We start from the raw sequence: 26,145 nt of genomic DNA, 5'->3' as shown, positions 1-26,145 counted from the left end.
TAATAATTATAAATTAAATAGATACTTATATATTAAATAAAATATTTAAATATTTATTTATTAAAATTTCTTAAATATATAGAAAGATATATTAAAGAATATTCATAAATTGGTATGTGAGGTCGCTGCTAGCACAAACCTTTCCATGATTTTGATCAAGTAAAAAAGCAGGTTTTAACATGAGCTGAGAGTGGAATTATGGAACCCATCACTGCTGGATGTGGTGGGATCCCAAAGGATGTGCAAAAGGATCAGACAAGTCCACAGGTGAGAGATTTTTTGTTTCCTATGAACTGCAGTGGCTGAGGTGCTGCTCTGCTCAGGAAACCTCTGAATTGATTGCCAGATGCTGGGACACCTGCCAAGGGAATGATAATCTGAAAATGACCTTCCCAAATGGCCATTAACAGCCACTCTTGGTGGCAGCAGGGCAGGATGGAGAGTTCTTTGGTTTACTCAATGGAATTGAACTCCAGGGTGGTTTGGCTGCACAGGAACCTCCAAGCCCATCGATTTCAGCCCCTCCATGGGCAGGAGCACCTTTCACTGGGGCTGGGTGCTCCAGCCTGGCCTGGAGCCCTCCCAGGGATGGGGCACAGCTGGATTTAACCGCCCCATCGCACAGTGTGAGACTGTTTGATCTTACCCCATGTGCTCCAAATGCTGCAGTCCCTGTGCTCTGTGCTCAGGCATTGCCCACACCGAGCTCCCCGCGGGGATGTCTCCCTGCTGTGCTCCCACCCAGCCTCTCTGGTGGTTTTCTGCTGAACTCCCTTTCCCAGGGGTACTGCTGAGTGTGGGGAGGGTGTGAGCAGCTTCCAGCTGTTTTCCCGTCTTTAGGAAAGCAACAGGAGCTTTCCCAGGAGCCAGCTGGGGTGGGCACAGCTCCCTTGGCACCACAGCGGGTGCTGGAAGTGTTTGTGCTTTGAGGCTGGGCCAGCGCCCATAAACTGAGCCTGCAGGGCAGAGTTCAGCGGGTCAGGGCTGGGAGGAGTGTGGGAAGGGATGTGAGGAGGGAGGGAAAAGGGCTGGAGGCTTGGTCAGGGAATCCCACAGAATCCCCAAATCCTTGGGGCTGGCACAGCCCTGCCAGCCCATGCAGTGCCAGCTGTGCCCACCTTGTGCCCAGCCCAGAGCACTCAGTGCCACCTCCAGGGCACACCTGCAGGGATGGGCACTGCAAAGCTCCCTGGGCAGCCCCTGCCAAGGCCTGAGCTCCCTTTCCATGGGCAAATTGCTGCTGCTGTCCCAGCTGAGCCTGCCCTGGCCCAGCCTGAGGCTGTTCCCTCTTGTCATGTGAAAACCTTTAAAAGACCGCATCCCTGGAGGTGCCCAAGGGAGGCCTGGCCCTGGCACTCGGTGCCCTGGGCTGGGGACAAGGTGGGGTTTGGGCACAGGTTGGACTCAGTGGTCCTGGACACTGCTCCAGTCTCAGTGATCCCAGGATTCTGTGAATTTCCTGGTGTCCATGGAGGGCAGTGCCCCAGCACAGATGGGTTTACAGAGCCGGCATTTAGGGCCAGAGGCTGCATTTTCTACAGACACCTCACGTGAGACTAACCCATTTGCTCTCCCTGGCCTGGTTCAGGCACAGAAACTCTGGTTAAATTCAGTTTCCACCCTGCAGCTGAGGGGGCAAAGATAAACTTATTGCCACCAGACATCTTGACTCGGATGGCTCCTGGGCCACCCCAGGGGACACCTGGGGCCGTGTTTGCCTTCGTGACATCCAGTTTGTTTTTATTGTGCAATATATCCTGATTTTAATTAAGCATTTGGTGTCTCACCGGTCAAGGGGAGACAGCCAGAACTTCCCCTCTGTCATTCCCTGGGAGCGATGCTGCAAGCACTCCTCTTGCAAAATTTATGACTTCCACCACAGATTTACCCTCCCAATAAAAATTATGTGCATTGCCAGCGCTGTGGCTGCAGCAGTGGCAGCCATAAATCACCGGGAGCCATAAACATGTCACCAGCAAACTATCAGGAGAAAATCCTGCCTGCTGGGAGGGCAGCATAAATGGAAATGCTCATTTGCTGCACACACTCCTCCCGCTGCTTGCGCACGGGAGCGCGGCTGGGGCTCGGCTGAGCGGGCAGGGGCTGCGTTAAAAGGGCTGCCCTGGGGACAGGGACACGGACGGGGACAGGGGCAGGGACAGGGACGGAGGCAGGAGCAGGGACAGGGGCACGGACACGGACACAGACACGGACATGGACATGGGATCTCCCTCTGCTCCTTGACACAGCTGAGCCCGAGAGACCCCAGCACCTCTGGTAAGTGCAGACATCTCCCTGAGCCCTTTGGTGGGACAATGACACGGGTGGGAGCTATGCCCCATGGCTGGCACCTCCCTGAGCCCTTTGGTGGGACAGTGACACAGGTGGGAGCTGTGCCCCTGAGCCCTTTGGTGGGACAGTGACACAGGTGGGAGCTGTGCCCCTGAGCCCTTTGGTGGGACAGTGACACGGGTGGGAGCTGTGCCCCAGGGCTGCTCCCTGAGCCCCTTGGTTGGCACAGTGACACCAGTGGTCCCCATGTCCCCAGTGCCACTCGGGTGTTCCCCATGTCCCCAGCGCCAGTTGGGTGGGCCCCATGTCCCCAGTGCCACTCGGGTGGTTCTTGTGTCCCCAATGCCACTCACTGGTCCCCATGTCCCCAGTGCCAGTTGGGTGGTCACCAAAGTGGGTGGTTGTGTGGAGGGAGGGGCTGTTGCCATCTGCTGCCATCTCCTGTGGAGCCATGGTGGTGTCCACGGGCTGTGGCCAGGTGTGCCATCCAGCTGCTCTCCCACTCCTGGGGCCATCTCAGCCGTGGGAATGTCCCTGGCCATGGTCCCTGTCCTGTCCCCAGTGTCACCAGGCAATGGGGCTCTCTGGGAGCTGCGTCCCCAGGGTCCCCCTGCTGATCTGTTGGTTTTCCAAAGCTCCAGCCCCGATCCTGCTCCCTTGGCTGAGCCCTCACCCGGTGCCTGGGCAGGCAGGGATGCTGCTGTGAGCACAGCAAGGTCTCCTCTGTGGGGAGAAGCAGAGCTCTGAGCCTGCCCCAGCCCCCAGGGCCCTGCTCCTGCCCTCACTGACAAGAACCCATAAAACACCAGCATTTGTGTTACTGCTGAGCATTAAGGTCAGAGACAGGCAAAAATCAGCAGGTGGCTTTAGAGGCATGAGAGGGAACACCGTGCCCTCCATGGGGGCTCTGCCCTGGAGCCTGGCCTCTCCTCCCAGGCAGGCTGCGCTGCTCCAGGGGAGCAGGAGCCCCTCAGCACTGGGCAGGAGATGCCCTGTGCATTGTGGATGGCTCAGCAGCCCCCTGCCAGGGCTGACACCAACCCTGAACTCGGAATCCTCCAGGAATGGGACGCGGCTGCTCCCCAGGGCTCGGCTGCACAGCAAAGGTGCAATGGCCATGCCGTGACTGCCAGCCAGGCTGGGCACCTCAGCACTGGGCAGGGACACCCTGTCCTTGGTCAGCAGCCCTTCCCAGGGCTGACACCAACCCTGAACTCAGCATCCTCCAGGAATGGGAGGCTGGCTGCTCCCCAGGGCTCGGCTGCACAGCAAAGGTGCAGTGGCCATCCCTTACTGCCAGCCAGGACATCTTTTCCAATCTGGTTCTGTGGCTCTGTGATTCTGTGACAGACACTGCTGTGAGCTGAGCTGTGAGTTACCTGCACACTCAGAAATGCACAGAAACAGGAACAAGCCTGCCTGGTTGTTTATGTATTTCACACATTATATATGTGTGCATTTATACAAGTCCCTTGCAGACACACACATGGGACATGGAGAGGTAAAACCATCTGGGAGTGGAATCTGCAATGTGTTGAGGCACATAACAAACCACAGCAGCTCAGGGGGGAGCAGAGTGAGTAAATTCTGAAGTTCTGAGTGACTGCTACACTGTGGTGGGAGTTGGACAAAGTCAGGTTTGAGGGAAGGTTTTCTTATAAGTGAAGCATCTCCTACAGACCCAGGGAGCTCTCAGCAGTCCCCTCTCTCCTTGGTGCTCCAAGAGTCTCTTTTTCCACCTCCTTATTCCTGAGGAGCTGTTGAATCTCGGTGTCTCTGAGAGTTCTGGGTGCCTGCCAGAAGCTGTGCTCGGGGTCACAGGCCTGCACACACTCGGATTTTTTAGGTTTTTAACCCAGGCCCCAGTTGCAGGAGTCAGCAGAGTTAATTCAGTGCTCAGATCACAGGATCCTGGAATGGTTTGGGTTGGAAGGGACCTCAGAGCCCACCCCTGCCATGGCAGGGACACCTCCCACTGTCCCAGGCTGCTCCAGCCCCAGTGCCCAGCCTGGCCTTGGGCACTGCCAGGGATGCAGGGGCAGCCACAGCTGCTCTGGGCACCCTGTGCCAGGGCTGCCCACCCTCCAGATGCTGCTGCATTGGCAGAAAGGGGCAGCTCTTGCCTTTGGGGGGCTCTGAGCCAGCAGTGAGGAGCAGAGGTACCATGGGCAGTTTGCTGTGGTACCACCAGGCTCTGTGGAGCATCAGGGGATGGATGCAGCAGCTGCCCCAAGCCCCCTGTGCTGCCCAGGCTCTGCTGAGGAAGGGCTCAGATTGTCTCTTCAGCACCTGGCACTGCAGGGCAGGGTGGTTCTGATGCCAACACGTGGCTCTGCCCTGCCTGCAGAAAACCAGATGGTTTGGGGTTTTCCCCAGGTCCCATTAGTAATGTGCTGCCTTTTCCCTGGAGCAGGAAGATGTCTGTCCTTGCTAAGCTGCAGGATTTATTGTCACATTAGACTCTCAAGCTGAGAATCTAATGAAGAAAATCGTATTAGGACCCTAATAAATACGTCATGGAAGAACTGTCTGTAATCAACGATGAGCTGTGTTTCAGCGAACCCTCTGGCTCACAATCCAGGCACACTGTTGTATCCTGAGGAAGGTGCAGGAGCACTGAAGTCACCAATATTTTTTTTCTTTAATTAGCTCATTTTTTGGCATTAATTAGCTCCTCTTGCACCTTTGCTGCTCTCCCCCACCCACCCAGCAGGTCACTGTGTCACTGAGGGGCTCAGGGACCCTGCAGCCTCTGCAGCACTGTCACAGGACATGCAGGATGTGCCAAGGCTCGGGGGATCATTGGATCGTTCATGTTGGAAAGCATTCTGAGGATCTCTGGCCCAACATCTGCCTCATGGCTGGGACATCTCATGGCTGTGTCCAGCTGGGTCCTGAAAACTCCGGTGCATGGAGATGTGCAGCCTCTGGGCAGTCTGCTCCAGTGCCTGATGGGGGAACATTTCTCATTTCATCCAGTCTAAGCCTCCCTCATTTCAACTCCCACCTGCTGCCTCCCATCCCTGAAGATCCCAGTCCAGCTCCTTGATGCCTCCTTGGAGGAAGATCCCTTCAAACAAACCTTCCTTTCTCAGGGCTGAACTCGCCTCTTTCCTGGATCGTTCCAGGGCGTTCTCCACCCCACCTGCGTCACTGCGATGCTGCTGAGCTGGAGCAGGCACTGCCAGATCTCTGCCAAGGCCTCCTCCCCTCTGCTCTGGACCCTGTGTGAAACACCCCCACATCCTGTGTGCCCTGTCCCCTCCAGTTCATCCCCAGGGACTCTTCCAGGGTGCTCCCCGGGCTCTGGACTTGGAACATCTTGGGCTTTGCCTTGTGCTTTGCCTTGGGCTTGCCTGTTCCCAACAGGCATCCCAGGCCCCACACAGAGCCTGTGGATGTGTCTCGGAAGGTTGCAGTTTACTGCAGCCCTGAGACACGTGCAAAGTCTCTGTTTTGGCCCGCACGTTTGAAGAATGAGTCGGAGCTCTTCAGTTCTCGGTCTCAGAGTTGTTTATTGTTCCTTATCTATAAAAATTTTTCTCCTGTCCAGCTGAGATCCGCTCAGCAGGACAGCCAGAGGCACTCTACCTGCCCTAGGGGTGGTGTTATCTTTTTATACTACAAACTACGTATAACATGTTTACAATTACGTTCCAATAGCTATCACCTGTATTAAACAGTGAGCTTCTACTCTAAACCAATCTGTAAGTGCCACCATCACAGCAGAAGATGGAGGCAGAGGAGAAGGAGAAAGAGAAGGGGAAGGAGAAGGAGAAGGAGAAGAAGAAGAAGAAGAAGAAGAAGAAGAAGAAGAAGAAGAAGAAGAAAGGGCTGGACACGCCCAAGTCCCTCCATCTTGTCCCCGAAACCCCTATTCTAAAAACCCCAAAATCTACTTTTTCATCTAGTGGTAATTTTATTATTACACAGCTTAAACTTCTGTGGCTTTCAGGTCTTCATACAAAGCTGGTAATTTTCTCCACGGGTCATAATCAAACCCACAGGTGTTCTGGGCTGTGTGCCAGGGTCTCTGAGCCCCCTGGCAGGGTCCCAGCAACTCTGGACACCCGGAGGGATGCACTGAGTTCTGACAGGCGTGCAGGGTTTTGCTCATTTATTCCCCTCTCCCTGGCAGGAAGGCTGTGGAAAGAGCAGGGCTTGGCTGTGAGTACCCCTGAAAATCCACCTTGCCCTGGGAACCATCTCCTGAGCTGAGAGCAGCAGGGTCTGAGTGGCTGGTCCTCTGTGCTGCTGGAAATTGTGGAATCCCAGGCTGGTTCAGGCAGGGAGGGGCACTACAGACCATCCTGTGCCACCCTGCCACAGGCAGGGACCTTCCACTGGCCCAGGCCGCTCCAATCTGGCACTGAACACTTGCAGGGATGGGGCAGCCACAGCTGCTCTGGGCACCCAGGGCCAGTGCCAACAGATTTTGCATTTGTTTCCAGTGTTGATCTCCTAAATAAGAAGTGTCAGGGTTAATCTTTCACAATTTTCACACCTTTTGATATCCACTTGGCATAAAAAAGCAGCCTTGGCTTAGCAGCTTGGTCGTGCTTGGGATGAGCATGGAAAAGGCGTTTGCTCACTCCACAGAGCATCTCAAACCCTGGAATTTGGGGATGACTGTGAAACAATGGAATGGTTTCCTTTTCATTTTAAAGCATTTCAAGTATTTCTTTTTTTCCCCCTCTTTATCAACAAAAGCTGTCCATCCTTTTCCTTCAGTTTGGGGTTTAGTGGGTGAACAGGAGTGTAGCTGTGTGTTTGGGGTTACATGGGTGACCAGGAGCTGTGTGTTTGGGGTTACATGGGTGACTAGGAGCTGTGTGTTTGGGGTTGCATGGGTGAACAGGAGCTGTGTGTTTCCCTCAGTTTGGGGTTTAGTGGGTGATCAGGAGTGTAGCTGTGTGTTTCCCTCAGTTTGGGGTTGCATGGGTGACCAGGAGCTGTGTTTGGGGTTTAGTGGGTGGACAGGAGCTGTGTGTGGCACCATTCCCAGCCAGCTCAGGGATCCCTGCAGAGGCTGGTGGGCAGCTGGAGGGATGTGCAGCTCCTCTGCTCAGCACAGAGTCCAGCACTGTGGGGTTTGTGTCGTTGGTTTGTTTTAGGTCTAGGCCATGTGAGAGCTGAGCTGGGATGGAGCATGACTCACACACCCCCTGGGAATTCAATGGCTCCTTCCATCAGCCTTCAGCTTTCCTCATGATGGGCATCCCGGGCCTGGAGGCCCTTCACCCCTGGATCTCCATCCCCTTCTGTGCCCTGTACCTCTCTGCTCTGCTGGGGAACTGCGTGATCCTGTTCATCGTCAGGAGGACCCCGAGCCTGCACGAGCCCATGTACTATTTCCTGTGCATGCTGGCCCTCACGGACCTGGGGCTGGCCCTGTGCACCCTGCCCACCACGCTGGGCCTCTTCTGGTTCGGCGCGCGCCGCATCGGCTTCGACGCCTGCCTCACGCAGATGTACTTCATCCACATCCTGTCCTTCATCGAGTCCTCCGTGCTGCTGGCCATGGCCTTCGACCGCTTCATGGCCATCTCGCACCCGCTGCGGCACGCGGCCATCCTCACCAGGAGCACCGTGCTCAAGATAGGCCTGGCCATCGTGCTCAGGGGCGTGCTCTCGCTGCTCCCCATCCCCTTCCTGCTCCGGAGGCTGACCTACTGCGGCAGGACCGAGCTGTCCCACTCCTTCTGCTTCCACCCCGACATCATGAACCTGGCCTGCGCCGACATCAAGGTCAACATCTTCTATGGCATGATCGTCCTCCTGTCCACCGTGGGCACGGACTTCATCTTCATCGTGCTCTCCTACATCCTCATCATCAGAACCGTGCTCAGCCTCACCACCAGGGAGGAGTGCCTGAAGGCCCTGAACACCTGTGTGTCCCACATCTGCGCTGTCCTCGTGTTCTTCATCCCCATGATTGGGCTGTCCATGATCCACCGCTTTGGGAAGAACGTCCCTCCCCTGGTGAACACCTTGGTGGCCTACACCTACCTCATCATCCCCCCTGCCCTCAACCCCGTCATCTACAGCATCAAATCCACCCACATCCGGGAGGCCCTGCTCAGGGCCCTGTGCAGGAAGCGGGGCTCTCGCTGGTAGCTTCCTCCTCCAGAGGTGCTGCCAGAAGGTGCTGATGGGCTGGGCTGTGTGTCAGAGCTCTGGGACTGGGCTGTGTGTCCGTCAGACCCCTGGGCTGGGCTGTCTGTCTGTGTGCCAGACCCCTGGGACTGTGCTGTGTGTCAGAGCTCTGGGATGGGCTGTCTGTCTGTCTGTCGGACCCCTGGGGCTGGCTCCTTGCTCAGAGCTCTTGGCCTGGTTTCCCACCCAGAGCTGGTGGTCTGCTCTCTTGGTGCTCCATCCATGCAGGTCACTGCCAGAGAAAAGAGCTGCAGATCCCCTGGGGTGCTATCCCCCAGCCCAGAGCTGTGAGCTTTCATGTTGTGTCCTGGCATGGTGCTTTCCTCCCTTCCTGCACAGAGCATTGTTGGGGGCCCAGAGCACTCTCAGCCCCTCTGAAAAATGTGCTCAGCCATCACCCATGTGTTCAGAGCGCCGTGCCCATCCCCAGTGAGAAAATAGCTGCTTGTGCATCTCTTTTGGAAGCCTTTGAGTCTTACCAGCATGCCAAGTGTAATTAATGTCCCATTCATTGTTCTGCATTGAGTGTCATGTATGTGCAGCATCTGCAATAAAATCCATCTATTCCTTGTGAAAGGTCATAAGATTTGAGGAAGCCTTTTTTGTGTCTGTATGATGCAGAAGGATGAGGTTGGAGCTGCCTAAAATCTTCAGGGTGTGCTGCAGATGAGTGGGACTGGATGAGCCAGGTGTGCCTCTGGATGGGCTTGGGGGTTTGCTGGGGCTTGAAGCTCTCCTGCAAAAAAAGAGAGTTCAAAAACATGGTAGGAATGGCTAAACTTCCTGACAGTCAGGCCCACATGGTGCTGCTGCCTTCCCCCTGAGCTCTGCTGGTGCTGGCTGTGCCCCTCAGGGATGGGAGGAGATCCCCAGGGACACCCAAAGGTGGGAGATACAGCATGCCCAGCACCTCCTTGCTCTGCTGCAGGCTGGGTCTGACCAGGCAGGCAGAAAGGTTTCATGGTTCTCCATGGTTCTCCTGGCTCCCACAGAGAAGGCTGGATGCCAGCCAGGCAGGCAGAAAGTTTTCATGGTTCTCCATGGTTCTTCATGGTTCTTCATGGTTCTCCATGGTTCTCCTGGCTCCCACAGAGGAGGCTGGGTCTGACCAGGCAGGCAGAAAGGTTTCATGGTTCTCCATGGTTCTCCTGGCTCCCACAGACAGGATAAAGTGTCCCAAAGTCACAGAACAGAATCACAGAACCACCAGGGTTGGAAAAGCCCTCTCAGACCTGTGACTGATCCCCCACCTTGTCACTCACACCAGAGCACTGAGAGCCACGTCCTGCTGAAAATATTTCACTCTCCAAATGGCAGAGCTGTAGTTCTGTTATCTCAAACCACCTTTTGGCCAGTCTGGAGCACGGTGGAGATGAAGCAACAGTCAGTGTTTGCCTGGGAGGGATGAAGCTGCAAAGGCACCAGGACAGGATCCCAGCCCTGGACTGTCCTGGTTTTGCCTGGCACTGAGCACTTCACCAGCCCAGATCAGACTCTCTGTTCTGCTCCACATGTGCTGTAGCTGGAGAGAAAAAAAACTGAGAGAAAAAAATGATGCGGAAACAGCTCCATAAAGCAGCAGCAAGAGGGCTGGGAGGATTCCTGAGGGGAGGATTCCCAGGCCGCTGCCTGCTCAGCGCTGTGCTCATTATCTATCTCACTGTGTCCCAGGGTCCCTGCCCAGGGTGAGACACCAACAACCAGGAGCTCAGCCTGGGGAGCAGCTCCCACTGGCACTGGGAAGGGGACAGCTCTGCTCAAATGCCTCTGACCTAAACTGGAGCTTGCAGGAGAAATGAACAGAAGAGAACAACAACCAGGAGAGGAGAGCTTTACTGTGGAGAGGCCTGGCCCGCAGCATCCTCACACGGGACTCTGAAATTGAGAATTCTGAGAAGATTCTGAGTCTGCTCCCATTGTGAAAACTTCCAGAGTTCATCCCTGGATGCCCGTGTTTCCTGGCTGCCGCTGTTCTCCAGGCAAACAAAAACCCTGAGGAGCCTCTGCCACAGTAAGGAAATGTTTGTGGGGAGTTGGAGGGCAAAGTGTGGGGCATTTATCAGCACATCTGTCAGCACAGCTGGAGAGCAGGGTGAAGGGGCAATGAAAGACGGAGAGAGAAAGGTTGGAGGGGAAAGGGAAGGGAAAGAGGGAGAAGGCAGAGAAGGAGAAAGAAGGAGAGGAAAGATGGGAGAGCTGGGGTGGTTCAGCCTGGAGAGGAGAAGGGAGAGCTCAGAGCCCCTGGCAGGGCCTGCAGGGGCTCCAGCAGAGCTGCAGAGGGACTGGGGACAAGGCCTGCAGGGACAGCACCCAGGGAATGGCTGCCAGTGCCAGAGGGCAGGGCTGGGTGGGACATTGGCAATGAGGAATTGTTCCCTGGCAGGGTGGGCAGGGCCTGGCACAGGGTGCCCAGAGCAGCTGGGGCTGCCCCTGCATCCCTGGCAGTGCCCAAGGCCAGGCTGGGCACTGGGGACAGTGGGAGGTGTCCCTGCCGTGGCAGGGGAAGGGACAGGACCAACTTTAAGGTTCCTCCCAGCCCAAACCATTCCATGGCTCTTCAATGAGGTGGGGATTGGTCAAAGGTGTGACTCAATGACCCTAGATTTCCAGCCTCAGTGATTCTGTGGGTTACTGCTGGGGGTGCTGTCTGGATCCCCCTAGGAAAATAAATCTGCATTTCCTGGTGTTTCAAAGACATGGGTGCAGCCTCCATCTCTGCAGAAATCCAGGCCCTCACAGCACCTGCTCTGCCCACCAGCAATCCCAAATCCTGAGCCACTCATGAAAACCTGACTCATTTATCAGTGCCAGAGAATTAGAGACGAGCTGCAGCACCAGGGGTTGTTTCAGTGCCTGTCCCACAGCCCCACTCCCTCAGGGAAATGATCAGGAGGGCAGGATTTTCCAGTGGGACTCGGGTAACTCCATCAGGGCTGGCAGCTGAGGTGCCTCAGTACCTGCTGGTGATTTCTGAGGCTCCGTGTTCATTCTGTTTGTGTCTAAAGCCAAGTGCTTGGCTGACAGCGCCATCCCTGGAATAGATTTTGGGCACAGTGACAGCAGCAGTCCTCCCACACTGAGTGTAAATCGGGTATAAAAAGCTACAATGTGAGTGCTCCTTGTTATACATCCGAGATGGAAAAGCCCCACACCAGGAGAATAAAGCCTGATGCTATTTCAGTTCTTCAGCACAGATGTGCAGTAAAAACCCCATGTTTCACAACCCAACATTACTTATAGAATTACTCCATTAATAACCTGCAGGGCCTGCCATAAAACCACTTTGCATGGTTGATTTGCACAGACTGGGCACAAAGGAATAACCAGGAAGCTCAGGATGAGCCTGACCTTGTGCTGCCCATCCAGGGCAGGAGGGATGGTGGGCTCATTCCAGCTACTGGCTTGCTGCCTGAAAATAGAAAGGTGCCTAAAGCAAAGCTTTTTCTGTATCTTCAGGCCATCATCTTTGGATCACAGCACTCCTGGAAAACCTACAAATACAGAATAAGGTAAATAATCTGATTGTTTTCTTCTCCAGATATTCTGATTTTTCCATACATGTTTTTCATAGGATGAAAATCCAGTTTGTATGTGCAAAAACATTTGAAAGATCCCTGTCTTCCTGTGCCTGTGAGCTGTTCTGGGGAGGGCTGGGTCGTGGGAGGCAGCACTGCCAGCTCCAGCCTCACTGAGCACATTTCTGACAGGCCACCACAGAACATATGGAAAAAATCAGGCAGCACTGAAGTATTACAGAAAGCACTAAAAATCTGCCGGGTTTTTTTGTTATAATTTTTAATTTTATCCTTTAAAAAGAAAAGCATACAAGTTCAGCTGATGGGTTTATAATTGAAAAGGTTGATTTTACGGTGTTCCGCCTTTTAGAGAATTCAGGCAATTCCTGAACTCAAATGTCAGCATTTTGTCAGCGCATATGTCGTTGCACAGAGCCATAACGGGGTAAAAAACCCGGAGAGGAGCTGCTCCATCAGCGTGGGAGCTCTGAGCATCCCCGGAACGGCCCTGTGGGATCGCGAGCCATGGGAAAGGGCTCGTAAAATAAAACGTCCCCTTTGTGTTTCCCTCGCAGCAGAAGGCGCCGGGCCTGGCATGAGCGTCCCTGGGGGCCATGCCCTTCTCCAACAGCTCTGAGCTCAGCCCGTCCTTCCTGCTGGCCGGCCCGCCGGGGCTGGAGGGGGCCCACTCCTGGCTGCCCGCGGCGCTGTGCGCGGCCTACGTGCTGGCCGTGCTGGCCAACGGCGCCGTGCTGCTGGCCGTGCGCGCCGAGCCGGGCCTGCACGCGCCCATGTACCTCTTCCTGTGCATGCTGGCCGCCATCGACCTGGCGCTGGCCTCGGCCACCGTGCCGCGCACCCTCTGCCTCTACTGGCTGGGCAGCCGCCGCATCGGCTTCGGCGCCTGCCTCACGCAGATGTTCCTCATCCACGCGCTCTCGGCCGCCGAGTCCACCGTGCTGCTGGCCATGGCGGCCGACCGCTACGTGGCCATCTGCCACCCGCTGCGCCACGCCGCCGTGCTCGACGGCCGCGCCACGGCCAAGGTGGGGCTGCTGGCCCTGGCGCGCGGCGTGCTCTTCTTCCTGCCGCTGCCCCTGCTGCTGCTGCCGCTGCCCTTCTGCGGGCCCCGCCGCCTGTCCCACTCCTTCTGCCTGCACCAGGACGTGATGAACCTGGCCTGCGCCAACACCACCCCCAGCGTGGTGTACGGGCTCACCGCCATCCTGCTGGTCATGGGGCTGGACGCCGTGCTCATCTGCCTCTCCTACCTGCTCATCCTCAGGGCCGTGCTGCGCCTAGCGGCCTGGAGGGAGCGGCTCAAGGTGTTCGGCACCTGCGTCGCCCACATCTGCGTGGTGCTGGCCTTCTACGTGCCCCTGATCGGGCTCTCCGTGGTGCACCGGTTCGGCAAGGACCTGGCGCCGCTGGTCCACATCATCATGGGCAACGTCTACATCCTGGTGCCCGCCGTGCTCAACCCCATCATCTACGGGGTGAGGAGCAAGCAGATCCAGAGGACGATCCTGAGCTTGATCCGTGTCACTGACAGAGCTCGCCGGTGACCCGAGCCCAGCCACTGCCCCATGCCCTCACCCTGGCTCACCTGGTTTTACATCAGAGCCTTTGGTGCCGGACTCTGAGCCTGGTGGTGCTCTGAGGGGCGGCCACCAGGCTTGTAAACTCCTCCCGAGAGTGTTGGCCCTCACCAAACTCAGAGAGAAATGACTGCAGTGATCTGAATCCAATCCCAATCTCACCAAACTCAGAGAGAAATTACTGCAATGATCTAAACCAAATCCCACTCTCACCACAGAGAGAAATGGCTGCAATGATTAAATCCAATCCCTATCACACCAAACTCACAGAGAAATGACTGCAATGATCTAAACCAAATCCCAGGCACACCAGACTCACAGAGAAATTACTGCAATGATCCAAACCCAATCCCAATCTCACCAAACTCACAGACAAATGACTGCAATGATCTAAACCAAATCCCACTCTCACCAGACTCAGACAGAAATGACTGCAATGATCTAAACCCAATCCCAATCTCAGCAATCTCTGGGAGAAATGACTGCAATGATCTAAACCCAATCCCAACCTCATCAAACTCAGAGAAATGACTGCAATGATCTAAACCCAATCCCAATCTCAGCAAACCGATGGGGAAATGACTGCAATGATCTAAACTCAATCCCACCCTCACCAAACTCACAGAGAAATGGCTGCAATGATCTAAACCCAATCCCAGTCTCACCAAACACAGAGAGAAATGACTGCAGTGATCTAGACCCAATCCCACCCTCACCAAACTGAGAGAAATGACTGCAATGATCTAAATCCAAGCCCGACCTGGCAGGATCCACAAGAAGGGAAAAGTGACTCCACAAACTTCACAGATGTCCCAACATTGCTCCTCTTGGTTCCCTTCTCACCTCTAACTGTGGCAGAGCAGAGAAAATGCTGGATGGTTTGGGATAATTTAGTTAATTCCTTGTTTTCACATTGAGTACAGTCACATACCAGAAGTTTTGCCAGAAAGTTTGCATGTAGCATCATTCTTTAAGTAAAATAATTCCAGGACACCTGTCCAAAGTGACATTACAGATGCAGAAACACATCTCAGAGAAAGAACATCCACCTCTGTGGTCTCATTCTGACCTGCTGGGTGCTCTGTCAAGACCCCTCAACCTCCTCATAGCAGATACTGTGGAAAAACTTCAGACTCAGAGTTACTGGTAGCAATTGTAAAAAATAATTCAGATTAGTAATTGTATTCAATAAAATGAAAACATCTCAAGGGAAAAAAATAAGCAAGTTGTAAATGTCAGTGATGATTCCAAGCTGAAGGAAGTGTCGTTGCCAAGCCAAAGGTGTTCCACACTGGGAATTCCTAAAACGGGCTCCTGTCACTAGCACCACTGAGCAGAGTGTGGCACCATCCCCTGGCACTTGGAGAGGTGTGGATGGATTGATGGGAACCCTCTCAGTGCTCTCATTACCAGGAGCTGTGGTTTCACACTCGAGGTGGAATCAGGGCTGTTCCCATGGGGGCAGACACAGAGATGCCTCAGGGAGGGGCTGCAGGGCTGAGCTCCCCTTTGGTCACCGTGGGTTTGGCTGCCCAGGGGTGGCACCGGGCCCTGCCAGACCTGTGTGGGGAGCTGCAGCAGCCCTGCTCCGACCTGCACTCCATCAAACCCCAGGGTCTCTGTTAGCATCCCAGAACCTCCAAATCCCCGGGGCTGGCACAGCCCTGCCAGCCCGTGCAGTGCCAGCTGTGCCCACCTTGTGCCCAGCCCAGAGCACTCAGTGCCACCTCCAGGGCACACCTGCAGGGATGGGCACTGCAAAGCTCCCTGGGCAGCCCCTGCCAAGGCCTGAGCTCCCTTTCCATGGGCAAATTGCTGCTGCTGTCCCAGCTGAGCCTGCCCTGGCCCAGCCTGAGGCCGCTCCCTCTGCTCCTGTCCCTGTTCCCTGGCAGCAGAGCCCGACCCCCCCGGCTGTGCCCTCCTGGCAGGGCCTTGTGCAGAGCCACAAGGGCCCCTGAGCCTCCTTTGCTCCAGCCTCAGCCCCTTCCAGCTCCTCAGGGATTCTGCAGCCCCTTCCAGCTCCTCAGGGATTCTGCAGCCCCTTCCAGCTCCTCAGGGATCCTGCAGCCCCTTCCAGCTTCCTCAGCCATTCCCCATGGACTGGCTCTCCAGGACAGAGGCCAGCTCCCAGAGCTCAGGGCCCTTGTCCCTTGTCCATCTCTAGATGGGAGGTGTCACCAAAGGCTCTGCCAGGCCCCAGTGCTGCAGTCTTTGGTGCAGTTTGGTGCAGTTTCTTCCCAGTTCCAGCCAATGCTGAGAGCAAAACAAGCCTCATTTTTTGTAGTCTGTGCTGGTACAGCTTCAGTCTTGGCATAACCTTTTCTGCTAAATCCAACCCCAATTTATTTCAAAATAAATTCTTTCATTTAGGCGAGTTGCAAACGGTTCTCATCTGGGACTTCAAGGCAATTCTGCCCCCTGTCATTTTTGGCATATTCTGGTTTAATAGAGCTTGGAAGGGTAAAAATAATCCGTAAAAATGAAAACAATCTGTACCTGCCTAATGTGATTTGGGAAATGTGAATGAATTTTTCAGAGGCATTATGGGTCTAAACCCTTTTCAGGTGGCCATGGCACTGAGAAATGGCTCCTGCTCATTCCCCATATGTTCCTTTATTTCCTCTTGTGCTGAGAAAAAAAAAAATTAATAAAGAAAAATGAATGAACCACCCCGGAATGCTGTATTGTATTTTCTAGTCATTTATTTCTCAGAGAGTTAATAGAGGCTGGGAGCAGGAAGGCATGCTGGATTGATTTCTCCTGGGTGCAGATAAAACTCACTCGCAGCTTGTTCTCCAAAGTTTAGTCATTGCTTTGCTGGGGAACAGAACATGCTGGAACGTGGCACTTGTTCACAAAGCACACAGCAGCCACCTTCCTCCTGGGACGGCCAGTGCTGAGGGCCCAGGGCACCTCTGCAGCAGAAGGAAAACTTCAAATACCCCGTGGGCACACCCAGCCCACATCTCCTCTGTGAGCAGGGCCAGAGACAGCCGGGGCTGGCCCAGCTCAGCTGGGAAGGGTTGGGCTCATTCACTGCAAAGGGAAGGGTTAGAGCGAGGAAAAAGGAGGATGGGAGAGGTGGCAATAGAGGCAACAAGGACACACACGGGGCTGTAGCAGTGGGAGATCTCCTAGAACATCTCCTGGCATCCTGTCTTCTCCTAGATCTCCTCTGATCTCCAAGTATTCCTTTCCCTCTCCCTCTCCCTCTCCTCTCCGCATCCAGCACCAAGTGAACTGGACAAACACGATTCAGGTTCCCAAATCTGCCTCCTTGCATCATCATCCTCCCTCTGTGCCATGGGTTTGGTGCTCCTGACTTCCCTCTCCACGCCTGGGTTAGAGCTGGGGATGAGAAGCAGCCGAGCAGGAGTAGAGAGCAGGTTGCTGTTGTTTGGAAAGGATCATTAGTACATACTGCAACAGTCTCAATTGCAAACCCAGCAATTAACCCCACATTTACCCTTGAGCTGCCCAGAGCAGGGCAATGGAGCTGGGGAAGGGTCGGGTGGGGATCAGGGAACAGGGACAGGAGCAGAGGGAGCGGCCTCAGGCTAGGCCAGGGCAGGCTCAGCTGGGACAGCAGCAGCAATTTGCCCATGGAAAGGGAGCTCAGGCCTTGGCAGGGGCTGCCCAGGGAGCTTTGCAGTGCCCATCCCTGCAGGTGTGCCCTGGAGGTGGCACTGAGTGCTCTGGGCTGGGCACAAGGTGGGCACAGCTGGCACTGCATGGGCTCCTGGCAGGGCTGTGCCAGCCCCGGGGATTTGGGGGTTCTGGTCTAGTGGAAGGTGTCCCTGCCCATGGCAGGGGGGTGGAACTCAATGATCCATCAGGTTCCTTCACACGCAAGCCCTTCTATAATGCTATGATGGCTCTTAGATCTCCTCCAAATCAAAACACTGGCACAAACCAGGTACAGAACAGCAAAACAGCCCTGTTTGCGAGTTTATTGTCACTGAGTGGGTTAAAAACTGCCACCTTCTCTGGCTCCTGTCTCCAATTAGGCTGAGGTATCGGGGAGATGCAGAGCTCCCTGCTGGGATTGGTGTGTCAGGCAGAAAAACACCTCAGGTCTCTGCAGAGCAGAGTCCCCTGGAGGGGCAGGTGGGTGCTCAGGGCTGGGGCAGCGATCCTGCTCCGCAGGAAGGGCCATGGGGCCATGGGCAGCCCCACACTGCCCTGGCCTGGCAGCTGTGTCCCCTCTGCTCCCCACAGAGGAGTGAACCTTTAGGTAGAGCACCATCAGCAGAGGCAGCTGCCTGGGAGGAGCAAAGAGGAAAACTGCCAGGACTTGCAATTCCTGTGACGTTTAAATGCACATGGGAAAAATGGGGAATGTCCCCAGGGTGCAGGTGGCCCCCAGCCAAAGCAGCTGGGAGGGTTCCAGCTCCAGCTGGGACTGGTGGCAGTGCTGGGATGGTCACAGGGTGACAGGGGTGACACCTGTGGGGATGCAGCAGCGCCAGAGCCCTGCCCGGCTGCATCAGAGCCTGGGGATGTCCACGAGACCAGAACCCCCAAAATCCCTGGGGCTGGCAAAGCCAGCAAACCCCCAAATCCCCGAGGCTGGCACAGCCCTGCCAGCCCATGCAGTGCCAGCTGTGCCCACCTTGTCCCCAGCCCAGAGCACTCAGTGCCACCTCCAGGGGACACCTGCAGGGATGGGCACTGTAGGGCCTGGCTCTGTTCTGGGGCACTGCCCATCCTCTGCTGCCTGCAGGTCTCCATCAGGTGCTGGAAGGTTCCATGTGACGGTGTTCACTGGGGTCTGAGGATGAGGGAAGAGACGAGGATCTGACTCCATGTTTCAGAAGGCTGATTTATAATTTTATGATGTATATTACATTAAAACTATACTAAAAGAATGGAAGAAAGGATTTCCTCAGAAAATCCTTCTGGAAGGAATGCAAGGAATTTCCTCCTGCCCCATCTGCACCTGTTCCTGCCCCATCTGCACCTCCTCCTGCCCCATCTGCACCTCCTGCTGCCCCACTCTGAGCCCCATTGTGTGAGCAGCTCTGGGACAGGGTTCTCATCCTCCCCCAGCACAGGGCAGCCTGACGCACGGGTTCTGACTCGATCTCTCTAAAGGCTTTTCCCACCTTTCTGACTCTGTCTGTGCCTCAATCTGTGCTCAGTTTCCTGCAGCTGTGGCTAAACTCCACGAGGGATGGCACTGTGAGTGCTCGGGGAGGAATCTCCCTCCCTAGCCCGAGTTTAAGAGATCCATCCGTGCAGAAATCCCTTGATTCTCTGCTCTGTCACCACTGCCCAGGAGGCTTCATCAATGGTGGGATGAAAGTTGGCATAAAAGCATTCACAATCTGACTTCTGCACCCCTGGGAATGCAGAGCTCACCCCTCACAGGAGTCAAACTCCTCACTGCTAAAATCCTTTCACAATCTAAATAAAAATCCTCTCATGACTAATTATTTTCCCTGTAAGGCTGAGTAGTTGTGAAAGACCTTCCTGCAGCAGATCTCATCTCACGCAGAGCGCTCCTGCACTGTGTGGCGGCATTTAAAGCCCCATAAGAAGGGGCATTCACACCTCTCCTTCCTGCCCCACAGAGGCTCTGCAGGAACGTTTCCTCCTGCCTGAACTCCCCTGAATAAACCAGCACCACCTTCCCACCCTGTTTGAGATCACTCCCAGGCCTGTTTAGCTCCTGGTGCCAGCCCAAGGCAGCCCCACAGCAGCTGCAGCTGGACACGGGGGCTCACTCAGGAGCTCTTGGCATCATCTGACACAGCAGATCAGCCAAATGAGGAGGAGGAGGAGAAGGAGAAGGAGAAGGAGAAGGAGAAGGAGAAGGAGAAGGAGAAGGAGAAGGAGGGGAAGAAAGAAGAAGGAAGAAGAAGAAGAAAGAAGAAGAAGAAGAAGAGGAAGAAGAAGAGGAAGAAGAAGAAAGAAGAAAGAAGGAAAGAAGAAGAAGAGGAAGAAGAAGAAGAAGAAGAACAACAACAACAACAACAACAACAACAAGGACAAGAACAAGAACAAGAAGAACAAGAAGAACAAGAAGAGAATCAGCCTGGGATTCCTGGGGGACCCTGTGGAGGGGGATGCAAAGGCATTCCCTGGCAGCCTGGAGGGAAGATGCTCAGGCAGCTTCTGTTTGAGTTTGGATATAGAAGATCTGTTTCAATATTTGTATTTAAGGCAGAGCGATCTGGGCTTTTTTTCTGGGCTGCTTTCAGCTGCCAGCTCTGGACAAGCACGAGCTCCCTCTGGCAGTGCTGCTGTGGGGGCAGTGGGGATCAGTGGGGATCACAGGGAGGGTGCCCTGTCACCCTTTTCCTTGTTGGGGAGAGCTGTGCTCACCATTTATCCACAGCAGGGGTGGCACACACTGCCCGTGGCTGTGCCAGCTGTGCCAGCTGTGCCATGGTGCCATCAGTGGCTGTGACAGCCGCCTGAGACCGCTCCCCTCAGAGCAGGGCCCTGCACCAGGGCCAGGCACCCCTGAGGAAGGACAATCCCTGCCATTGTCCACCCTGCCCAGGTGGGTAAATGGGGCGAAATCCCTCGGGGTCTCTGCTGCCCACAGTGACCCCAGGTGTGCCACAACGTCTCTGTTCCCAGCCTGGCGCTCGAAGAAGGAGTCAGAGCTCTTCAGTTCTCATTATCAAGGTTGTTTATTGTTCCTTATCTATAAAATTATTTCTCTGGCCTGCAGAGGTCTGTTCAGCAGGTCAGTCAGAGGCACACTGACACCCTCAGAGGTGGTGTTGTATTTTATGCTAAAAACTACATGTTCTTTATTTACAATTCCTTCCCAATACCTATCACCTGTGTTAGACAGTGAGCTTCTACTCTAAACCAATCCCAAAGTGCCACCATCACAGCAGAAGATGGAGGCCAAGAAGGAGAAGGAGAAAGGCTGGACGCACCCAGATTCCTTCATCTTGCTCCTTGAATCCCCATACCAAAAACCCCAAAAATCCATTTTTCACCCCGTGACAAACTAATTATTATTCTACTTAGAGTTCCGTGGCTTGCAGATCCTCATATAGGGTTGGTAATTTTTTTTCCATGGGTCATAATCAAAGGCACAGGGGTCCTGGGCTCTGTGCCAGGGTCTCTGAGCCCCCTGGCAAGGGTTTGGGCACTCCAGGACAGCCAGGGGGATGTCCTGAATTCCTTGATGTCCTGAATTCCAACAGAAACCTTCTCTTCCAGCATGCAGAAGACACTCCCTGAGCACAGGGAGCTGCCAGAGCTCTCCCCTCCAGGAGAGGGTGGTGTAGTTATTGCTGATTTCATTCCTCCTGGAAAACTGCAGTTTGTACAGCCGAGCCCAAACCTGCCGCCCCTGGGCTGGCAGATGTCCCCAGAGCTGCTTTTTGGCTGGCAGATGTCCCCAGAGCTGCTTTTTGGCTGGCAGATGTTCCCAGGGCTGCTTTTTGGCTGGCAGATGTTCCCAGGGCTGCTTTTTGGCTGGCAGATGTTCCCAGGGCTGCTTTTTGGCTGGCAGGTGTTCCCAGAGCTGCTTTTGGCACCCACAGGCTGCTGGGTGCCTGGCACAGCCTGGCTGCCCTGCCTGGGCTCCCAGCTCTGGGAGGCACAAACTGCCTGGCACAGAGGCGCTTCCCCAGCCTCTGTGCCAAGGGTATTTTTGGGGAAGGAAAAGATTGTCATGGGGCTTTTTTGCAGAATGGAGGAAAAATAGAGGTGCAAATTATTAAAAAAAAAAAAAAAAATAGTGACAGGAATAGATGTGAAGTGGGGATGGGGCTCCCTGCCAGCAGAGAAGATGTGCTCACAGCACCCGCCCAGCAGGGATCCAGGAATCTCCTCCACAAGGCACTGACCCCACACCCAGGTCTCCAGGGCAGGGACGTCTCCAGGTGACCCCAAGCCAGGTCCTGGTGTGTGCACAGGGTTCTCCTCTGGGCCTGGCAGGCCAGAGCAAGGAGCAGGGGCCTCCCAGCATGTCAGAGCCCAGGACATCCCTCTGGCTGCCCTGGATGGCTCCAGACCCTGCCAGCGGGCTCAGAGACCTTGGCACAGAGTCACAGCACCCCAGTGTGCCCATTCCCCCTGCGAGGGATTCATTGGGAGCATCTGGCTGTGGGATTTGGGGCGTCCGTGGTGTGTGGGCTCCCCAGCTGGAGCCACTCGGGCACAGTCCAGAGCAGGGCCCTGCCCGTGGCTGGGGGAGCAGGAGGAGCTGTCAGGTCCCTCCCAGCCCGAACCATTCCCTGATTCCACTGCTCTCCTGTCCCCAGCTGCCCCTTTGCTGCCTGCCCTCACACCCTGCAGGGGAAGGAAGGGGAAAGCTGCAGGTGTGTCCCTGTTTGGGTCTGTGCACCCCTGGCACTGTAGGGCTGTGTGACGGTGTTCACAGGGGTCCCAGAATGAGGGAAGAGACCAGAATGTTGACTCCATGTTTCAGAAGGCTTGATTTATTATTTTATAATATATATTACATTAAAACTATACTAAAAGAACAGAAGAAAGGATTTCATCAGAAGGCTAGCTAAGAATAGAAAAAGAAAGAATTATAACAAAGGCTTGTGTCTCGGCTCTCTGTCCGAGCCAGCTGACTGTGATTGGCCATTAATCAGAAACAACCACGAGACCAATCCCAGATGCACCTGTTGCATTCCACAGCAGCAGATAACCATTGTTTGCATTTTGTTCCTGAGGCCTCCCAGCTTCTCAGGAGGAAAAATCCCAAGGAAAGGATTTTCATAAAAGATGTCTGTGACACAGGAGAGGTGCTGAAAGGGCTCAAGCCTCCAATGCAGAACGTGACTTTGGGCTTGTAAGGAAAAAAATGAAAGTGAGATATAAAATGCCCCTCAAGCTGGCACTAAGGAGCTCCTGACCTGCCTCCTGCTCTTTTTAGGGGCTGCTGTGGGAGAAGTTGAACTTTTCCAGCCCCCAGCATCCAAGGAAGCCACACTCGATCTCTCAGTGTAGACAGGGAACTGGGCATTGTTTAGTGGAGGGCTGAACCCCTCAGCATGCCATGAGAAATGGATCTGGTGCATTTTCAACTGCCCCATGTCTCAGACAGAGCCCCAGACATCTGTGCCTCACTCCTCACTCCAGCAGCTCAGTAATCAGCTTGATAAGTTAAATTAGCAGACAGCTTTCCAGCGTGCTCTAATGGCCTTCAGCATGAAAATACAGATTTAAGTGTTTGAATCTGAGAGTGCAAACTCAGACCAGCACGGCATCCTCATCCTCTGCAGCACCCCAAAAACAAGCAGGTGATTTATGCCCCCAGCCCGGGCGCTGCTGTGCTGGGAGCAGAGATCCTCAGGCATGGGCAGCTCCTGCCCTGGGCAGCCCCAGCCCTCACAGCCAGAGCCAGTGGGGCCAGAGCAGCCGGGGCACTGTGAAAAACGCCAATCACTTGGTTTTAACGTTTTAAAGTTTAATAGTAATAAAATGGTTATAAAAATAGCAATATAATCAGAGGAATAATAATTTGGACAATTTGGATTAGGACAATATGAGACCATAAAAACAAAGAGTTACAGACAGTCTGGGTACCTTTTCTGGGCAAAATAAGCCCGAAAAAGGCCCCACGTTAACAGAGGATTAATCCTTAAAAACAATAACCTGTTGCATATTCATACACCTCATCCATGATGCATAAATTCCATTCAAACACAGGATTCTGGCTGGGCAGTGTCAGCTCCTTCCTCTGAATCCTGATGGGCGTCTCCAGGGCGGAGCAAAGCAGGAAGAAGTTCATTTCTCCTGATAATGGAGCAATAAATTCTCTTTCTCTGAAAGATTCAGGTGTCCTGTGGCTGCTATCTGGTGTGAGTCCTTTTTTAGGAAAAAAGTATCTTACATAGCATAGTTTCTATTTTAACATTTTTGTTATAACCTAAAACTGTATTTGACACACTACGTAATTAATACAGCATAACTTTCTAACACAACACATCTAATATTCATTTTAATATTTGCCAAAAGCCAATCATAAAATAGGCATTTTTCACAGCCACAGCTGGGGCTCCGTGAGCCTGGGGGGCTTTTCCAGCCTCAGTGGCTCTGGGATTGGGGTCACTGCAAGAGCCTCACGCTCCCTTCTCCACGCGCTTGGCAAGAGTCAGGCTTTGACAAGAGCTTGACCAGAGTCAGGTTTTCCATGGCAGAACTTTGTGCAGAGAGGGCTGGGGAGGCCTGAGGAGAAGGAGAGGGGTGCCCTGTGTGCACAGCAGCCCTCAGCTGGGCAAAGAGAGGTGCAGGGGATGCCCTGTGAGGCTGAGCCGGAGCAGAGGCTGGGCAGAGCTCCAGAATAAAGCAGGGATTCATTCAAAGCATCTCCTCCATGGATGCACCTTGGGCAGCACCAGAGCCCAGCCAGGGCTGCACCCAAGATGAACCAAAATGGCCCCAAAATGCACGGCCGGGCACGGGGTCTGTCCCTGGGATCAGTTCTGCTCCATTTGCACCTTGCAGTTCATTGTCCCATTCCAGCTTTAGCCCAGGCAGTCCCACCCTGCTTGTTTTTCTCTCTGCAGCCCACGGGGTTTGTGCTCCTGGGCTGAGATTTGGGTCATTTGTCCTTGGTGCCCAGCTGGAGCAGGAATTGTTTTGTGTCCCTGCTCTGGGCACAGAGCTCACCATCCCACAATGTGAACCCAGAGCCACACACCAAAGCAGCACAGAATGTGAAAAATAGAAAAGCTCAAACCTGAGGCATCAGAGGCAGATGCCATGCAAACACTGCAAACAAACTCAAAGAGCAGGAGGGTCTGGTCTCTGGGTCACTGTGCAGGCAGTGAGATCCTGCACTCACCCCAAGGCGGGTGAGACTCAGGGGCAGGAGAGAAGCTCAGCAGCAGCTCAGGAATGTGATTGCTGCAGTGTGTGGGTCTCTGCTGCAGAGAATTGGGGCTGGAAGGGCACTGACAGAGGGGAGGAGGCACGGGGGTGGAACAATGAGGCAAATCAGCTCTGACAGGTCCCTCTGGGGCCTCCAACCTTCCTTCCTCCAAAGCCACCGAGGGATCAGGAACCTTTTCACATCCCCGTGCTGTTTCTGAGGGGTTTGCAGCTCTGCTGTGTTGCCATGACACCAGAGAGTGGCAGTGGGGGGGGAGAAGGTTGGGATGCTGCAGGTGCCCTCCCTGCAGCCTCACCTGCTGCTCTGGCCAGGGGCATTGAGAGCATCCCAGCAAAGCTGCAAGGATCCCTCTGTGCCACAGGCAAGGAGAGTTTCTGTCCAAATATCCCCGAGGCATGACACAGCATCAAAAGCTGAAACAGGCGCTGCAGGAGCAGAGATTCTCTGGGCAGGCGGGAATTTCCACTCAGTTCCTGGAGAAAACAACATCTTTATTTACCTCCCAAGGCCACGAGGCGTGTTTTAACCATCAGAGCAGTGCGGTGGCAGTGCCCTCCTGCAGCAGTGCCAAACACAGCGCGCACATCCCAGGGCAGCTGGTGCTGGCATTGCACTCCAGCCCCACCAGCTCAGCTCCTGAAATGCCCCTGAGCTGCCACTCCTGGCAGAATTCCCCTGAGAGGTGTAAATTCCTGCTATAAATACGTGAAAACAACCCGGCAGGGGCAGCACAGAGCTGCCTAAGGAGTATTTCTGGCTTGTGCTAAGGAGTGAACTGGGGACTTTCTCTGCTCCAGCAATTTTGATAAGTGTTGGGATAAGGCCAAGATAAAAATAATTACATGTGATAGTCCCCTGGTTCACCTGCTCCTGACTAACCTTTGAATAAAAATTCTCTAAAAGATGCTGGGAGTTGCAGTCGGCACAGATTTGCTTCAGGTGTGATTTAGAAAGGGTGGAACACTCCTGAGTCCCTCTGAATGCAGCTCAGGAATGGTGGGACGTTCAGCCCAGCAGGATGATGGATTGTGCTCCCACAGCATCACAAAGCTGTGGTGAATGAGCTGCACATGCTGCTGCCTGGGGCAGAAAGGAAGGGAACGTCCACAACAGCAGCAGAGAGTAATCACTGAGCAGAACTCAGGAGAGCAGGATTGCTCTGTGGCAAAATGGGTAGGGAAATGCACTGGGAAAGTGTTAAATTATAGAAATCACAGCTGTGGGAGATGGCACCTGTCCTCCTGGAGCCCCCCATGAAAATGCCAGACTGGTTTGGGTTGGAGTGACCTCACAGCCCACCCAGTGCCACCCCTGCCATGGCAGGGACACCTCCCACTGTCCCCAGTGCCCAGCCTGGCCTCGGGCACTGCCAGGGATGCAGGGGCAGCCCCAGCTGCTCTGGGCACCCTGTGCCAGGGCCTGCCCACCCTGCCAGGGAACAATTCCTCATGGCCAAGATCCCACCCAGCCCTGCCCTCTGGCACTGGCAGCCATTCCCTGGGTGCTGTCCCTGCAGGCCTTGTCCCCAGTCCCTCTGCAGCATCTTCTGAGCCCTGCAGGGTTTGGGGACCCTGGGCTATCCCAGCCCCAGCCTGGGGGTCACTGGTGGGTGACCGTGCAGTCCTAGCCCAGCCCAGCCCCTCCCTTCCCAGCACAGACACACGGACACTGCACAGGATCCGATGGACAAGTTTATTGGAGGGTTCATTGGAGGGTTTATGAGAGGGTTTATCGGGGTCAGGGGCTCCTGCTCTCCCCAGGCTGG

General features: G+C 54.5%; 2 protein-coding genes across 2 annotated transcripts; both read left to right on the top strand.

The window, feature by feature from the left end:
• Positions 1–2,192: 2,192 nt before the first annotated feature.
• LOC128949003 (olfactory receptor 51G2-like) lies at positions 2,193–8,409 on the top strand. The gene is made up of 2 exons (XM_054293799.1): positions 2,193–2,277; positions 7,407–8,409. The coding sequence occupies exon 2, from the start codon at positions 7,435–7,437 to the stop codon at positions 8,407–8,409; it is 975 nt and encodes a 324-aa protein (XP_054149774.1). The 5' UTR covers positions 2,193–2,277; positions 7,407–7,434.
• Positions 8,410–12,577: 4,168 nt separating this feature from the next.
• LOC128949004 (olfactory receptor 51E2-like) lies at positions 12,578–13,528 on the top strand. The gene has a single exon (XM_054293801.1). The coding sequence runs from the start codon at positions 12,578–12,580 to the stop codon at positions 13,526–13,528; it is 951 nt and encodes a 316-aa protein (XP_054149776.1).
• The last annotated feature ends 12,617 nt before the right edge of the window (positions 13,529–26,145 follow it).

Source organism: Melozone crissalis, unplaced genomic scaffold, assembly GCF_028551555.1.
Source record: "Melozone crissalis strain CALT ecotype California unplaced genomic scaffold, PUWL_Pcris_2 ptg000187l_1, whole genome shotgun sequence".
Classification (NCBI taxonomy): Eukaryota; Metazoa; Chordata; class Aves; order Passeriformes; family Passerellidae; genus Melozone; species Melozone crissalis.
This window is presented reverse-complemented; position numbering and strand designations above follow the sequence as displayed.